We start from the raw sequence: 19,107 nt of genomic DNA, 5'->3' as shown, positions 1-19,107 counted from the left end.
CTAAACTACTGGCCCTCAGCAAAGTCAATCTTGCCGCAAATAGGTGTTCTGACTGGACACTGTCCGAAAAGTTCACAGAAGATGTGGCTAAATAATACGTCGGACGTTCCTTGGAAAAGTTGTGTGGAGGAAGGCGAGCTGGAATCATCTTGTTATTTCCTCTCCTATTGTCCTGCTTTTGCCAGACTGTGATTGAAATATCGCGGTAGATAAACTAATAGAGAACCTAACGAAGTGGCTGGGATTTATATAATCCGCTTTAATAGATTTGAGTTGAGCTCAATATAGAGGAAGATTATTATGGTGATCCACCTTTAAGAGTTTATGGGTAATATGAACAATGGAGGAATATTTGTCAAAGTGGGCTTCACCGATTTCGGATCAACTCTGCGACCTAACATAACTTAACCTGGGTGGAAAAAGTTGTGTGTAAAATTTCAGATCGATATCTCAAAAACTGAGTTACTACGCATAATGAACTAAGCTCATCATGCTAAACAGGAGCAACAAAAAAGTGACCAAAAACCTTCCAGACTTGAAAGCAAACTGGTCTTCAGCAGCCATAAGAGCATCGGACAAAAAGCATTAATAGACTGCACTAATAGACTGCGCTTCGGAAAAATTATTTCCTTCGCTGCAGCTGGGACTGACGTATGGAGGGCGTTGGTTTGTACAAGAACTGAAGCCGCTGGACCATCCTAAGCGACAACGCTTCGCTCTATGGGCTCTTGAAAAGTTCCAAAAAGATACGACGTTTTCGTGTCACATCTTGTCCAGCGATGAGGCCCATCGCTGTCTCAATGGATATGTAAACAAGAAAGTTTGTTGCATTTGGGATGAAAAGCAACCTGAATAGATTTAAGAGCTGCCATTTAATACAACAGTTTGTGTGATTTGTGGACCAGTGGAATCATACAAGTATGTCCATATTTCTTGATGAAATTGATGCCAGTGAGAACGCAACCGTCAATTGCGACCGTTATCGCGCCATGATGACTATTTGATGCCTGAAATTGAAGCTTGTGATCTCGACGACATTTGGTTTCAACAAGACGGCGTTACTTTCTACACATTGCATCAATCAATAGAGTTATTGAAAGAATAATTCGGTATTCGGTTCAGATAATCTTACTTTTTGAGCTGGTCGATTGGCCACCAAGATCATGTGATATCACACCGTTAGACTTTTTCCTGTAGAGATATGTAAAGTCTAAAGTCTATGCGGACAATCCCGCTTCGATTCAGTATTGGAGTAAAACATCACCCGAGTCATTCGCCAGTTACTAGTCGAAATGCTCGAACGAGTCATCAAAAACTAAACTAAATGGATGAACCATCTGAGACGTAACCAGCGCCAAACTTTGAAAGAGATAATCTTCAAAACAGAAATGCCAAAGAATGTTCTTTCGAATGATAACAAACATTCCTCATTAAATTTTAAGTTTCCAAGTTTTTTCTTGAAAAAAGTAGAGAACCTCGTTTTGGATCACTCTTTAGTATTAAGTATTAGAGTCAGCGACTCCCGGTGATAGTCGAGACTTCAACGCTCTCTAAAAATGTCTCGTTCTTGAAAAGTGTTTTCTAAAGTTTCTGGTACATTTATTTAGGTATTTACGATAGTTATAGAGTTATCACATATCTTTAGTTAGCGTTTTGTAGTTTAAAAAGTTATCCGCAAACTATTTTTAATGTCTTAAGCATCATTTCTCTTTGAAAGCGAAACATTTTCTGTGCAACTTCACCACTTCCTTCCACTTTGTAAACGAAAATAAGCAAATAGCAAGTGAAAATAAGTTGCAAAACTTTGGATAATAAAAAATTAATAAGCCAAAAAGCACCAAGCGTTACATACTTGTATTTCGCTTGAAGTTGCGCGCTTTTGTAGATTTACGTCTTGCGAACTTTCGTGTAATTAAAAGCGGCTCAGTTGGAAGAAAGAAATGAATTACGAAGTAAAGAGGAAAAGCGCACGTTGCCCAAAACCAGACAAAAGAAGTGCAATTTTCCCATAGTAATTAAAATATTTTCAACGCGTGCCTTTAACTTGCGTGCTTTGTGACGCTGCTTCGTGCATTCTTTTTTTTGCGATTTTTGCCTGAAAGATAAATACTCAATGCGAGTGCCGGCGCTGCTACTCAGGATCAAAAGCCACTTAAGGCGCGCACAAGTGGACAAAAAAGATTTAATAAAGACGACATATCCACCCATATATAAATATGTATATAAAGGCACGACTATCTTACTGACATCAACCTACATATATACCGATCACATTGCAGGAACTTGAATGCGTCTATCAGCTTACTCGCGCGTCTTGAGTGTGCTAATTTTCCTTGACAATGCCGAGAGTTGAACTGCACTTGCCCGGCGCTGGTGTTAAACATTTATCGCCCATTTTCCCCGCTTTGTTGCATTTTTTCGTCTCCTGCTGTTTCTCTGTTTCTATCCCTTACTCCCGCTGGCTAGCACATTTCCCTGGTTAACGCTTGGTTAGTCTTTTAATTCATTTAGTAAAATGAGTTAAGCATAAATAATTTCCTTTGGATCAAGTCTTTGTTCGCCCGAAAACAAAAAAAAAAGACAAAAAAGAAACGGTAAAGTGAAAGAGACAGCATGAAGCACAAGTACCCTTGCATAGTTTTACATAAGTCTGGGTTCATTAACGTTAAAATTCAAAGTGTGGGCGATTGAGACTGAGACAAAAGTGCTTTTGTAAATAATTAAATAATAAAGCGAAAATTTGGAAATTAAATATTCTAACTGTAAATGTAAATGATGTTGCACAAGGGTACCTCAATTTGGTAGCTAGCTGGGCGGATATAAGTGGTCAAGCTGTCAATCCAAATAAAAGTGAACTGGTTACCAGGAGGTAGAAAATACGACTGTGTAAACTGACGTTGAGCAATACCGAAAGCTCAGTCCGAGCCGTTCGATATCAAACGATGTTTAGAACAAGGCGACTCCCTGTCATGCGACTTCTTCAATCTGTTGGAGCAAATAATAAGAGCTGCAGAGCTGAATGGAGAAGGCACAATCTTCGACAAGAGTTTACTCGGCGTACGCCGATGACATCGATATCTTTGATATCAACAACTGTGCCGATAGTTCTGCTTTCTCCAAAATAGATAAAGAAGCGAAACAAATAGTCTGTATTGAACGAGGGCATCTTCAGTCATCGCACTTACGACCTGGTTCCTTCGTCACTGTTGACAGGCATAACTTTGAAGTCGTAGGTAATGGACGATGACAACATCTGATGAGTCGGCGTTACGAGTTTTCGAGAGAAAGGTTCTACGGAAGATTTATGCTACTTTACGCATTGGCAACGTACCGTAGTCTATGGAACGATGAGCTGTACGAGATATACCACGTCATTGACATGGTTCAGCTGAAGAGACAGCGGTTATACTGGCTAGGTTACGTCCAGCTCTCGACGCAGTACTCGCCGGGGGAAGCATAGGAAGAGTAAAACCTCCACTCCGTTAGAAAGACCAGTGGAGAAGGACCTGGCTACACTTGAAATCTCCAATTGGTGCCAAACAGCCAAAAGAAAGAACGGATGGAGTGCTGCCTCGGCTTCACTCCATCAAAAAGGTTTAGTACTAGGACCTCACCCTTGATAGAAAGCTATCATGTAAGCCCAATAATGAGTAGAGGGTGAAAAAAGCATTGGTTGCTTTATATTGTTGTAAAGAGACGATTGAAAAGCGATGGAGAGTTCTGCTTTTGCTTTATGAAACCGTAGTTAAGCCAATACTGTTCTATGTACAATGCTGGAACATTTTCGAAAAGCGGCTCTCATTGGCATGAGGATCTCAAGGGATCTTTTTGTTTTGTCAAGGGATCTCAATAAACCCTTGTTTCAAACTACTAGACCACTGTCTTTCAAGCAGAAGTGGCAGCTATTAAGATAGCAGCAGATCTACTTCACCGAAGTGCGGCTTATTTAGCGAAATTTTGCATCCACTTCGATAGTAAAACTGCTGTACGGGTCTTGAATTCGTTGATAGTAATAGTCCCTGTCTTCATGAACTCGGACGCTGTATCTATGGGCTTTGCGCAAACTCAATAAGCATTGGTCAGCAGCCAGCACTTGAGGGATTGCGAAAGCCCTCTAGCACAGAGTGGAACGCAAAAGTTCGATGAAGCTACTAGCTCTTTGCAAGCTTCACACTGTTCCAGTGATAGGTGTCCTAACTGGACATTTTCCCATTGGCACTCACGCAGTGAGGTTAACTAATTTGGAGGATGCAACTTGTCAAATCTGCAGGGTTGAAGATGAAATGGAAATAATATACTTTCTCCTTTATAATACAGCTTTCGCCAAACTAAGGTTGAAGCATTTTGTAGGCCAAACTTTCTCTGGAACCCGCCAAATTAGCTGGTGTAGATATTAACCAGCTCAATAAATTTTTAGCTGGCTCTAGGCACTTAGTAGATATGTGACGGTCTTTTTGATCCGTACTTGGAAGTTCTGGGCATCACAAGGGACTAGCGTTTTTAGCAGTCCAGTTATTATTCGTGGTCTCAGGAATATAAGCCTATTTACCTAACCTAATCTAACCAATATCAAACATGAGTGTGGCTTGTCATAAAGGAAACAAAATGACAAACTTTCAGAGCAATTGTGTAAAAAGGGCTTCCCTCTTTTTATTCATGACATCACGAGCTAATCTAGTCATGGGCAAACACTGTAAATAGTAAAAAGACGAAACAACCGCAGTCCTAGAGACCACATTAAAATACTAAACAATCACAATCTCTAGTTCCATGATCCTTGTAATACAAATAGCGGAATTCATCTAACTTCTTCTTTTAAATATAATGCTCCACTCCGGTCTGTTTCAATAAACTATATAGTAAGTCAGAATCAATCCCGACAAATGACAGACAGCCAAGCGGTGATTACAGAGATCTCCAACACTTCAATGTGTTGAAAGCCTGAAGAACTTGTACAGTAGTAGAGACTATGTATGTAAACGTTATGTTTTCAAAAGAAACGAGATGGTTTTTAAGATATCAAAGAGGTGAATCAACAGTTAATCAGAATCTTTAGATGCCTAACTATGTGTAACGATTGATTGGTGTTGGGATACTGCGTGATTAGATTAAGAACTCCACAAAAAGAGTGGAGAGATCCAAAATGGTTCTAAGCTCGATAGCTAGTTCTAAGAAAGGTTTTCTGTAATTGGGTTGTCTTTAGAATAAGCGAGCATGAATTAACGAGAGTTCCAAAATGGTAAATATTCTTAGAAAGGTTCTCTGTACTATGTTTGCTTTTTGGGATGAACTAGCGATCTTGAAACAAAGATGACAAAGGTTTCGTTGTTTGGAAGAAATTAACAATTAAATTAACAGTTTTAAGCAATCCCATGGTAGATCGGTAAACGCGTCGACAAGTTCTTTAATTTTCTCTGAGGAAGTGTGTCTTATATTGGGTCGTGGATGTTAGAGCCGTTATTGTTATGGGAATATATCTTTTAAAGTCTAGTAATAAGAAAACCAGTATTTTAGCATTCGATTAATGGTTTTATTTGGTGCAGTTAGATGGATTCGATTTAGATCATTTTAAACCGTTTTGTTCTATAACTGCACCTTTTTATGGATGCACAAGAACCTCTCAATCAATCTCACGGTGGTTCTGGCGAGTTACTCTTAGTTAGTTACTCCGAATCAGTTGTGTGGCCTGGTGTTCTTCTGATGGAACACAGTGTCTCTCCTATTGACCAAAGCAAGTGGAAGAACTGATTATGAGTACTCAGCAGTTTCAAAATGATTTTAAGAGTAGACGGCAAAGACAATCAAAAAGTGTACCAAATACTGATATATATTTGGTACTTGTAACTGGTGGTACGCTATCAAGATTTAGGAACGTAGCAACCTTCCGTAAATCGTGCTAAATTTAAAAATTCTAAGAAGCTTAGCAGCTTTCGCCATTCATGGATTTCAGCGTTACAAGTCAGCATTACAAATTTGAGCTTTATAAGAGAAATTATGAAGTTTTTTACACCAACTCTGTCGTATCTTTCCGATTCAAGGACAGCTCCGCGCTCTCACATACAACAATTAATTTTTGTTTGTTTTTGTTTGTTTTTGTTTGTATAGTTCGTGAACAGTGTGCGTTGCACTCTATAATTCAAACTTCAAAGGCTCATAAATTTAAATGGTGACAAACCATGACAAATTGCCGCATGGACGAAAGGGACCAACGGAGCAACGAATGTGGGAAAGAGAGAAAGAGTGGAATTGATATTATCTCATCTCGTTCTTCTGGATTGTTGTGTGCTGCCGAAGGAAAAAATCAAAACAATATAGTAAATGTAAATGCTAAAAAGCCTCCAATGAGCTCGGCAACAAAGAAATTCTGCTAAAAAAGTTTTCATGTTTTTAATAGAGAGGGCTTGTTACTAGGAAAAACGCAATATTTTTCTGTTTTTTTATTTGGAATTTATTGCTATTTAAGAAAATTCGTTTCAAATGCATATAAATAATAATTTTACTCTTCTTCTTCCTCTTCTCTTTGCAGCCCACTAACTATGTCACCATCACCAGTCATCATCGCGGCAGCAATAGCGGCATTGTTGGTGGCGGTCTTGGTGTCGGCAGCGAGCAACTCGGTGACACCACCGATGCTGTGGCCGAGACGGCGCGTATCAAACAATTGGTTGGCCAACTGCAAAATAATCTGTGCAATGTGTCGGTGTTGAGCGATCCGGATTTGGATTCTTTGTCGAACATGGATCCCAATTCGTTGGTGGATATAACGGGCAAGGATTTTATGGAGCAGTTGAAGGATTCAGGCAGGTTAGGGGGAGAGGCCCAGATGTGGTGGTTATCCCCCCCACAATCTTTGTCTCGATGTGCTTTTCTTTCATTTATTTCTATGCATTATACGTAAATACGAGGATAGTTTGATATGGCTGTGTGTCGCGTTTCAATTGAAATAGCAGCTGCTTTTCGTTTTATGGCCCCAAAGGTAGCCGATAAAAGTCCATCTCCAATAATATACCGATTTTTTTGGATACTCCTTGCGTTCAAAAAAGGAAAAAGATTGCGTTTCCATCCCGCAAAGTGATACTTTCGGTATGCAAAAAGTCATAACGGTATCAAACTATCCTCGTATTAACCATTACTTCTAAGCGTATATATTTTCCATACAAACATACATATATATTCATACTTACAATATCTATCATACTATACATATATTTTTTGAGCCTTTTTGCCTTGCTCAATATAATATTCCTGCCAGAGTTTTAGAAAGAGTCCCCAAGGAAGACTTCTAATCAGTACCAGTTAGTATATCCTTGTTAGTCGTAGGTATTGTTTCTCTTATTCACCGAGATATTGACTAAAAAAAATTAAACTGTGAAGCTAAGAATCTACCTAAACCTTTTACATAGTCCAATTCTTCCTTTATTAGGGTGACATATATACTTGATAGTGTTAGCTCGAGTTGAACCTGGTTTAGAAAGAAAATCGGTGTGTATTCAACTCAATGTTGGCAAATATATTACTTTAGGATCGGTAGACAATTAAAAAACAGACCCTTTTTGACGAAAAAATACACTTCTTATCATTCCCGTTCTATTATACGGTCCAGAAGCATGGACTAAGACAAACCGCGATGAGAAAGCACTTGGACCTTTAGAGAAAACTGTTCTCTGCAAGATTGTTGGAGCCGTTCGCGCTCAAGACAAGGGCTTTCACACATCCAATGGAAATACCAAATGTATAAGGATCTGTACGTAACTGGTATGTACAACTGGCGTGATCTCGAAAAAAGATTGATACAGCTGGCGAAAATTTTGTCGGCCCAGACCGACCCACGGTTGTAGAGCCAAAGGAGAAAGAGACAGTCACAATTTTAATTCAATTTAAACAACCTTAGGTCTGCTGTCTACAGGTTAAACAAAGAAGTGAGGAAAATGGGTCTTGAAGTAAGTGAGGGCAAGGCGAAATATCTCCTGTCATCAAACAAACAGTCGTCGTACCCGTGACTTGGCTGCCACGTCACTGTTAACAGTCATAAGTTCGAAGCTGTAGATAATTTCGTCTACTTGTATCTTGAAACCAGCATCAACACCATCAACAGTATTAGTTTTGAAATCCAACGCAGAATAACTCTTGCCAACAGGTGCTCCTTCGGACTGAGTAGGCAATTGAGAAGTAAAGTTCTCTCTCGACGAACAAAGACCAAACTCTACAAGTCACTCACCATCCCCGTCCTGATATATGGTACAGATGCATGGACGATGACAACATCTGATGAGTCAACGTTACAAGTTTTCGAGATAAAGGTTCTGCAGAAGATTTATGGTGCTTTGAGCATTAGCAACGGCGAATACCGTAGTCGATAGAACGATGAGCTGTACGAGATCTACGACAATTGAATGTTTGAGCGAATTAAGAGACAACAGCTTTGGCGGCTAGGTCATGCCGTCCGAATGTATGAAACCATTTCAGGTCTGGGTGTATTCGACGTAGTACCCGCCGGGGAAGCAAAGGAAGAGGTAGACCTCCACTCCGTTAGAAAGATCGCGTGGAAAAGGACCTGGCTACACTTGGAATCTCCAATTGGCACCAAACAGTGAAAAGAAAGAACGACTGGCGCGTTGTTGTAACCACGTAAGCGGTGTTTACGTCCCTACAGGGAGTCGCAAGGTATGAAACCTCGTTTGGTATCGAAAGTCTCGAAGAGGTCCTTTCCGATCCTGACGGAGCTTTTGATATTGTTCAACGTAAGTTTACACAGCCGTATTAGTTTTGCGGGGCTATCGAAACCAGACATGGAGGCATAGAGGCAGCTCTCCTTCGTGCTGTCAAAATCAGCTTTGAAATCGACGAAGAGGTGGTGTGTGTCGATTCACTTTTCATGGGTCATTTCCAACATTTGGCGCATGGTGAATATCTGGTCAGTTGTTGATTTTCTGGGACTAAAGTCACACTGATAAGGCCCAATCAGTTTGTTGACGGTGGGCTTTAATCTTTCACACAGTACGCTCGATAGAACCTTATATGCGATGTTGAGGAGACTTTCCCACGATAGTTGGCACAGATGACATTTAAATTCCAATCGTCGGGCATGCTTTCGTGCGACCATATTCTACAAAGAAGCTGACGCATGCTCCTTATCAGTTCTTCGCAGCCGTGTTTGAATAGCTCGGCCGGCAATCCATCGGCCCCCGCCGCTTTGTTGTTCTTCAGGCGGTTAATTGCTATTCGAACTTCGTCATAGTCGCGCAATGAAACGTCTGCCTCTTCGTCATCGATTGGAGAATCGGGATCACCATCCTCTGGTGGTTTGCTTTCACTGACATTCAGCAGGCTGGAAAAGTGTTTCCTCCATAATTTCGGTATGTTTTGGACATCAGTCATAGATCACCTTTGGGCGTTCTGCAATAGTATGCTTTGGTCTTGAAACCTTCTGTTAGTCGCCGCATCTTTTCGTAGAATTTTCGAGCATTACCCCTGTCGGCCAGGTTGTAAAGCTCGGTATGCTGGACGGTAAGGTACTGAACGGTATGCTATATCGAGCGAGTATTGGACGCAGCGTACGTTGCATTGCCGGAACCGAACCATTATTTAGGTAATAAATTTGCATGACCACTAAATTTGATTCCGAAGTAAATCTCTTCATAAAAGGGCAAACCAAACTGAATATACATATATCAAGTAACAGCTGTCAGGCAGATCAACTCCGATAAACTTTTATTGGCTTATTGATAGCCACACGGCTAAAAAAATCCTTATGTGTTCACTTAGATATTAGATGAAGTGTACGGGTATCTCCAAGTTGGTAGTACTTGAATAAACCTTTAATTAGTTAAAAAGAGAATTCGGTAGACACTTTTTAATAATTTCACGAATATTCTTAACATCAAAGACATTTTCAATGTAAAAGTGTAAAGAAATAATGCGAAATTCACAAAAGCCATAATTTAGTATTTAATTCTTTTTCAGCACTCAAGATTTTTTTCGCTATCCTTTTGGCAGCAAAGCAAGCTGCCATTAGCAATTTTAGGCAACCCTTTTTTGTGCGAAGCAAGACAATTTATCAATTTTTTGATAAATGTGGCTGAAGGCTTTACACTGGAATTTGATATTTCCTTGGCAAAGTCAGCCTTTGACGGTCATAAAGCATTATGCTTTATGCATAACGGCAATGGGCGGAGATTTTATGGAAAAAAGGGAAGTACGAAATTGGCTGAAAGTGTTGGAAAACAAGCTGGAGTAAAAATAGTTGCAATGTGCACTCGCCGAAAATATCAGGTGTAATGCAATTTGGAAACGTTGACGGCAGCCAGCAAGCCTATTGGTCCACTAACCGGCTGCGAACTGTGAAAAATAGCCGACTTGCTTGTACTCAACTGCGGTGAGCGTTGAGGCGGGCGATGTCGTAATGGAAAAATATGCGACACGAAGCAGGCGCATGAATAATGCATCACGTTGCCGGGGCCGCTGCTGTCACGGCAGGCCAGCAACAAGAAACGGCAGCTTGACCGACAACATTGAAATATTCATATGTGGGTATGTTCAGGCAGGTACGAGCATGTGTTGCATGCAACAAAAGCCAACAGCTACAAATGATTTAATAAAGTGTTATAAATGGAAACGTTTTTCGCACACAGCGATTTACTCGCCTGAGAAGTGGGCGGAAGAGAGCTCGCATGCCGACTGCAACTATAACTCACTTAGGCGTAAGTAGTATATGTTTGTACCTACATATATAGGGGCGTATGTGGCGCGGTTATGCAATTAAATACATTACAATGCCAACAAAGGTTTCTGCAGCCTTGTCGGCGTCCTTTGAGCGTACAAATTTCAATAGCGCTATGTACATATATGTGTATATATATGTAGATATGGCGCTTACTCGCGCATAATAGCGCATAGCACAAAGGCGCACGCAGACACAGTTATGCTTTCGCGCAGTCAATCATTTGTGGCGCCTGTGCTGATGGTCAGCTGTCGTTTTCAAGGCACTTACCTTACATTGCTGGGAGCTAGCATCCCGCAGGTCTGCTGTAACCACTTATATGGAAATGTGTTTGTGTGAAAAAATGTGTGCGCTGCATGTTTACATATATTTGAGTGGCTGTGTGCACATTGAATAATGAAAACGTCATCTGCATACAAACCAGATAAACATTTATACTTTATCACACAAAGGATAACACAGCAGGAGTGTGTTTGGCTGGTTGCCCACAGTTTCTTTTTTTTCGGACTGAGTATACGGGCAAGCGTACGTGGGTGCTGTGAATAGTATTGAGACTGAATATAATCTTGTATATAAAATAATATAACTACAATTAAGTTATGCATTTTTTTTTGAAATACATATGTAAGTGGCAACTCTGTTCTATAATTTAACTGGGCGAAATTTTTTTTTTAAAATTTTTTCTTTAAAATTTGCTTTTTTGTAACATTTTATTATTGTATCATGCAAATTTTGAAAAAAAAAAATATTATGTTAAACTGGTGGCAACACTTTTTAGAAATATTTTTAATGCAAACTCACTGTTTGGTGTTATTTATACAATAACTTTTGCTGAAATGCATTAGCAACAGTTAAGATATGAACATTTTTTTTCAAATAAGTGGCAACGCTTTTCAAAAACTTTTTGGTCTCAAAATTTTCTTAGTAATTTTCTTCGTAAATTTTGCTTTTTTGTAACATTTTATTATTGTATCATGCAAATTTTGAAAAAAAAAATATTATGTTAAACTGGTGGCAACACTTTTTAGAAATATTTTTAATGCAAACTCACTGTTTGGTGTTATTTATACAATAACTTTTGCTGAAATGCATTAGCAACAGTTAAGATATGAACATTTTTTTTCAAATAAGTGGCAACGCTTTTCAAAAACTTTTTGGTCTCAAAATTTTCTTAGTAATTTTTTTCTTAAATTTTGCTTTTTTGTAACATTTTATTATTGTATCATGCAAATTTTGAAAAAAAAAAATATTATGTTAAACTGGTGGCAACACTGTTTAGAAATATTTTTAATGCAAACTCACTGTTTGGTGTTATTTATACAATAACTTTTGCTGAAATGCATTAGCAACAGTTAAGATATGAACATTTTTTTTTCAAATAAGTGGCAACGCTTTTCAAAAGCTGTTTGGTCTCAAAATTTTCTTAGTAATTTTTTTCCTAAATTTTGCTTTTTTGTAACACTTAATTATTGTATTATTCAAATGTTGAAAAAAAAACAATATTTAACTGGTGGCAACACTTTTTGGAAATATTTTGTAATGCAACTTTACTCTTGGCGTTATTTATAAAGTAATTCTAGACTAAATCCATTAGCAACAGCTAAGATATACATTTTTTTTTCAAATAAATGGCAACTCTTTTCAAAAATATAACCGTCCGAAAATTTTCTTAGTATTTTTTTCTTAAATTTTGGTTTGTTGTAATATTTAATTATAACAAAATTTGTAAAATGAAAATTAACAAAAAAAGTAAACTGCTGGCAACACTTTTCAGAAATTATTTTTAAAGAAAGCTTTCTGCTTTGTTCTATTTATCTTTAAAAATAAAATTATTTAATAAAGGTTGTTTAATTTCATTACCAACAGTTGATATATGCACATTTTGTTTTCAAATAAATGGCAACGCTTTTCAAAAATATGTATATTTGTCTCAAAATTTTCTTAATAACTTTTTTTCTAAAATTTAGTTTTGTTATAACATTTAATTATTGCATTATTGAAATTTCGCAGAAACAAAACATAAAAAAAAGTAAACTGCTGGCAACACTTTTCGAAAACATTTTTTACAGCAAACTTGCTGCTTAGTAATATTTATCTTTTAAATATAATTCATTTAAGAACGGTTCTTGGAATGTATTAGCAACAGTTAAGATGTGGAGATTTTTTAAAACAGTTGGCAACTCTTTTCAAAAAACATTGATGACAAAATTTTTCCTTAAACTTTTTCGTTGTAATATGTAAATTATTTTACCAATTAAATTTTGTAAAAAAAAATAAATTTGCCAATTAAATTTTGTGAAAAACATTTTGAACTGGTGGCAACACTGCTTAGAAATATTTTAAACTGCAAGCCTTTTTATTGCTTTTGGTTGCCTAATAAATTTAATTTGTATAATAAGTGTTGCTGGTAGCAATACTTTGAACTTGGATGTATTGAATTTAGAATAGGTGGCAACCCTTTTCGTAAAAATGTTTGACGGAAAATTTACTTAAGCATGCGTTGTTGTATAATTTAATGCATTTTAACAAATAAATTTTGTAAAAGTAAAGTTTTAAACTAGTGGCAACATTTTTCAGGCAAATTTTTAACTGCAACCTTTCTGCTTAGTTTTGTGTATCTTTTTGTACAGCGTTTAATAAACTTCATTAAGCATATATTGTGTGTATGTATGTATGTATAGTGTTAAAATGCAGCAACAACAGTTACGACGTTGATATTGTTTTTAAATAAGTGGCAACTCTTTTTAAAATATTTCACCAGAAAATTTTCTTAAATCTGCTTAATTAATAATTGTTTTTGAAAAGCATCAACAACAGTTACGACGTTGATATTGTTTTTAAATAAGTGGCAACTCTTATCAAAAATATCTCATTAATCTGCTTAATAAATAATTATACCTGGAAATTTTCTTAAATCTGCTTAATAAATAATTGTTCTTTAAATGCACTAGTACCAGTTAGCTTATGCAGATTTTTTTGAAACAGGTGGCAACGCTTTTATAAAATATTTATAAACAAAATATTTTTTACAGCTCTTAAGTTTGTCGTCCACGTAATATTTCATATGTTTTTTCAATATTTAACGATTACTTTAAAAAACATAAACTGGTGGCAACACTTATCAGCAATATTTTTTCTAAATCGTTCAAAAAGTGTTTTTAATATTAATTAAATTATAGATTTTAAGTATTTATATTTCTTAAATAGGTGGCCCGGTTTAAAGAATTTTCAAATAGGTGGCAGCCCTATTAAGAATATATTCTCCAATTACGACTTTTTGTGGATAAAAATAATAATACATTTTCCATCCATTTATCTTCCATATAATACGAAGGAAAAAATAATATCTTTATGTGAGAGAAGAGACTATTGTTCTTAGAAGAAGAAGGCATAGAGTCTTAAGGTCTCGAATAGGGATGCCTCTTATGAATGTTTGCTACTTCCAAACAAATCCCAATCTGCAAAACAGCGAAAATTTCACTCCAACAACCGGATCCACAATACTTTTTGTTCACCCTCGTATAACCAGCGATACCTTACTGCATATACATGTACCGTAATGGGTGGTTTTCCTACGCTGTTAAATGCAAAAATACCGTTAAATTAATGGTTTTCTCCGGTGGTTGCGTTCACGTGCTTTTAAATTGCTCACATAAAAAACACACGCACACACACACACACATACAAACGTTGTCGTCTTTAAATATGCGTTTTTGTATTTCTCTTTTGCTTGCTGCATCGCTGCTTTTTGCTTATAATGTGTGGTTTGAAAATTTAAAAATTTTCACAAGAAAACACCGTTAATCGGTGGTGCATGATTGGCTGTTGCGGTCCCCTCGAAATCGGCGGTGTGTGAAAGTGGGAAATATTTTGCTGAAACGTTCATTTTGAATGACGTTAATGAGTTTTTGTGCTGCATAACGGTATGTGGTATTGAAAATTGAGAAAGCTTTTTTATGTGAAGACATCAGCACTGAAAGTTGCAAGTTTATGGTGATGTTAGAAAACACATATATTAAAGTCAATTAGTTTTTATGGAATATATTTTTAGAAATAAAAATTTAAGAAAATGAGATCGTGTCTTGACGTATTCTTTGACTAATTTTGTGAGTGGTTGGTTCTAGATTTAAGATTGAGCCCGAAATGCCTTCGAAATGAGTACAAGGAGCTTCACAAGCTGGCCGACAGGGGTAATGCTCGAAAATTCTACGAAAAGATGCGGAGACTAACATATGGTATCAAGACCGGAACATACTCTTGTGATCTCCCATAGATGATCAAGTGATTGATGCCCGGAGCTTACTGGAATTTTGGAGGAAACACTACTCCAGCCTGCTGAATGGGAGTGAAAGCATAACACCAGGAAATGGTGAACCCGAATAGCAATTATCTGTCTGAAGAACAATAAAGTGGCGGGGGTCGATGGATTGTCGGCCCAGCATTCAAATACGGCGGCGAAGGACTGATAAGAAGCATGCAGTAGCTTCTTTGTAGAATATGGTAGGAGGAAAGCATGATCGACGAATGGAATTTAACAATATCGTATATAAGGTTCTATCGAGTTCACTGTGTGAAAGACTGAAGACCACCGTCAACAAACTGATTGGACTTTATTAGAGTGGCTTCAGGCCGGGAAAATCAACAGCTGACTAGATATTTACCATGTGCCAAATTTTGGAAAAAATCCGTGAAAATAGGATCGACACAAACCATCTCTTCATCGATTTTGAAGTTTTTTACAACACGGAAAGGAGCTTCAGGAGCGACAGCAATTGAGAAATAAATCCAACGCAGTTCTTTATGCCGATCGAGGGTTTTACGGATTATGGTGCTGGCTTGCAGAGTCCGAATGAATGAAAACACTCCAGCTCTGAATCCGTTGGAACGACCAGATGGAGAGGACTTGGCTACACCTTAGGAATCTCCATTTGGCGCCAAACAGCGAAAAGAAACAACGACTGACGCGCTATTGTAAACTTGGCTATAACCGCTTAAGCGGTGCCTACACCAATAAGGAAAAATAAGAAGCCTTTATTACTTAATGTACTGAGTTCTACAACTGAAACTCATATATGTATAATGCAAAAAATAAAGGCTCCTTTTTCCATGAGCTGCCGTCTACCGACTTGAGTATGTATTTGTGGCGTGTACTTTGATAGTTATCGGGGTCGTATGTGTAGTAAAGAACACTCAGAACAGACCTTTCTTGTCCACCTCTTCAGCCCTGGAGAAAACGTAGATCCTTTTTGCATTTTCGTGGTCGAAACTGTGACTTTTGATGGTAGTTGTCCCTTGAGCTTTTTTGGGCCATTGTGGAGAGACACAATAATCTTACGCTTACCGACTTCGTTCACTAACGCTCGTTGTTTTTTTTTGTTGTTTGATTTTGTTAAAATATAGCAAAATCAAAGGTTTGGTACAATCGACAACCCAAAGAGTAGTTTTAAATTATGTAATGCCGTTTTGTGGATCTCAAATGTGTTGTAAACTCCTCGAATACAACTATTTTGATTACTAACTTCGAAAGACTGTGTGGTAATGGTTCGGCAATATGCACGCGGACAGCTATTTTGAATATAAAACTTCACTGTTTCGAATCGTCATTGTGGAATGAGACGACTCACGTAATTTGCCCAGGATTTTAATTTCTATTTCCTAAAATTACCGTTAATTTAATGGCAGCAACCTTGGAAGTTTGAAACTGAAGTTGATAGAGAGTTTCTGATCCATTCGGAAAGTAGCTTACTGCCCCACTTTTGGAATGGTTTCAACCCACCCACAAATCCCTCACAGGTATGTTGGCGGAAAAAAGCCGCCAGAGTTTGATTTAATACTCCATGATTCAAAAGATCAGGTATAAAATCTTTTAGAATTTGGTTTGGCGATTCCATGAACCAAACATCTCGTATAAAGTCAAAGCGTATGAGGATTTCGGCATGTTCATTTGGATACTCAGATTCTCTGAGTCTAATGATTTCGGCGATATCTATGGAAACTATATGCAAGATGGCATTTATGCCGATGAGCTCTGCTCGTTAGATCTTCCGAATCTACTTGCAAATGTGGCATTGTTTTAAACACTCCAATATCAAAATTAATAAAGTTTCGTCCATTTCCCTGAGCCTAACTAAAATTGTAAAGAGATTCAAGTTTTCAGAAATCATTTATTAATATTTATGGCCAGAATTTGGCTTATTAACTTATGGTTATATTAAGTTTGCCGCGTGGTTTCGTAGTGGACGCCGGAGATCCTGTATAAATGATCAGTGTGATGAGCTGAGCGGATTTATTCAAGCTCGTCTGATTGTGTATACACGAAAAAGTCTCTGAGTTTTTGAGTTATCGATTTCAAAATTTGCACACATTCTTTACACTTCAAAAATCTGCTTCTTCTTCGAAACCGTTGATATCGGACCACTATACAATAGTGCTATCATACAAACTAAACGATCGGAATCAAGTGCTTGTATGGACAGCTTTTTCATTTGGCGAGATATCTTCACGGAATTCGGCATCTGTTGTTACCTAAGACAGTGGTGCTGTCTTCGAAGAAATAGTTTAGATTGGACTTCTATGGCGTATAGCTGTCATACAAACTGAACGATCGGAATCAAGTGCTTGTATGGACAGCTTTTTCATTTGGCGAGATATCTTCACGGAATTCGGCATCTGTTGCTACCTAAGACAGTGGTGCTATCTTCGAAGAAATAGTTTAGATCGGACTTCTATAGCGTATCGGAATCAAGTGCTTGTTTGGAAAACGTCTTTATTTGACGAGTTATCTTCACGTAATTTGGCATATATTGCTTTCCAACACAATGCTACAAAATATGAAGATATTATACAGATCGGATCACTATAGCATATAGTTGTCGTGCAAACTGACCGTTCAAATCAAATTCTTGTATGGAAAGATATTTTTTTTACAAGATATCCTCACGAAATATGGCGGGTTTTTACAAGATATCTTCATGAAATATGGCACGGCTTGTTGTTCAAGACAATGCTACAAATTTCGAAAATATTGTTCAGATCGTACGACTATAGGTATCATATGTAGGTATAAGGTCATCTCAAATATCATAAATTCACTGCTTTCGTTTTATTTTCGTAACTACTTACATTACTTTCTTGTTGTTGTAATGTAAAAAATAGTTTTGTAATATGCGCTCTCATTACACTCATAAGCTAGATATTTATTGAGTTAAAACTCACGACCATTGAGTACATAAAATATATGAGAACGAACTTAACCGAAAACCTTTTCTAGCCAGTAACGAAATATGAAAGGCTTTACAAAAATATTAAAGATTTTTTTTCATATAAATCGAGTGTTCATTCATGCAGCTGACTGCTATTATGTACTCAATGGTTTCACTCATACATTCACTCACACGCTGAGCGTTTTATTATAATATAATGTAGAGTATAATCTTTAATATTTTGTGTATTTTTTTGTGCTTTTTCTCTCCACTGCAGACCATTGTGTGCAAAGCGAAACGCTGAGGACCGAATTAACCTGTTAAAATTGCTGCGTGAGGGCGCCATCTTTTGCTCCGAACGCTATCCGGAGGATGCGGAGGCCATCGACATGGAGATTAGCAGGCAATTGAATATGGATGTGGCGCAAACCACCACCACGGTGACAACTAATACAAACACAACAACAACAATTACAGCGAATACAACCACAGTTAATATTGGCGTATTAACAGCACAACAGCAACAGCAGCAGCAACAACAGCAACACCAGCAACTACAACAGACTATTACAACAAACAAGACAATCGAACAAGTGCAAAGTGTGGCGGCAGCGGCGGTGGCGGCGGCAGCAGCTCAACGCCGCGCAACAATGGAGACGCAAATGACGTCGGTGGATGTGGTGACCATTGTGGAGACGCATGCGGCAGCAACAACAAACACACAGAATAATAATAATCAGCAGAAGATGACAACCGCCGGCAGCAACAACAATAACAAGACAAACGATATTTGACTACCGATTTTTAGTAGCATAACTTGAAATTTAGAGAGCGTTTACAAGGAGAAGGGCTAAGAGCACAACGGCGGAGAGCGGGGGAGAGCAGCGCGACATTGTGCCACGTAAGAAGTTGGCGGTGCAATCAGTTATGCATTGGTTGTAATATTTACAGTTAACGTGCGTATTTTGTGTATATGTATGCTGCTACAACAATAAAAACAAAAAAATACAAGAAATGAAAGAAATTTTTTGATGCCGGTGTAAGCGTAAAGCCTAACTGTATAACAACAAAAAAAAAACATACAAACTTTGAAACGCGACGCGATCAGTCACGAACCATGTTTAGCTATAGTTAAGTGCTTATGTGCGTAGTATAGATGTAACACTCAAAAATCATGAGCCGTTA

At 37.7% G+C, this 19,107-nt stretch overlaps 1 protein-coding gene across 1 annotated transcript in view; it reads left to right on the top strand.

Annotated features, from left to right (window-relative positions):
- The window catches only part of LOC126756697 (DNA fragmentation factor subunit alpha-like), a 107,991-nt gene extending 89,091 nt beyond the window's left edge, over positions 1–18,900 (top strand). Inside the window, exons 3-4 of the mRNA XM_050469942.1 lie at positions 6,527–6,804; positions 18,200–18,900. Of these exons, the coding sequence (XP_050325899.1) occupies positions 6,527–6,804; positions 18,200–18,716 (795 nt within the window). The 3' untranslated portion in view covers positions 18,717–18,900. The remainder of the gene's footprint in view (positions 1–6,526; positions 6,805–18,199) is intronic.
- Positions 18,901–19,107: the final 207 nt, after the last annotated feature.

Source organism: Bactrocera neohumeralis, chromosome 4 (assembly GCF_024586455.1).
Source record: "Bactrocera neohumeralis isolate Rockhampton chromosome 4, APGP_CSIRO_Bneo_wtdbg2-racon-allhic-juicebox.fasta_v2, whole genome shotgun sequence".
In the NCBI taxonomy this organism is placed as follows: Eukaryota; Metazoa; Arthropoda; class Insecta; order Diptera; family Tephritidae; genus Bactrocera; species Bactrocera neohumeralis.
The sequence above is the reverse complement of the archived record's forward strand: the minus strand, read 5'-3'. Positions and strand labels throughout refer to the sequence as shown.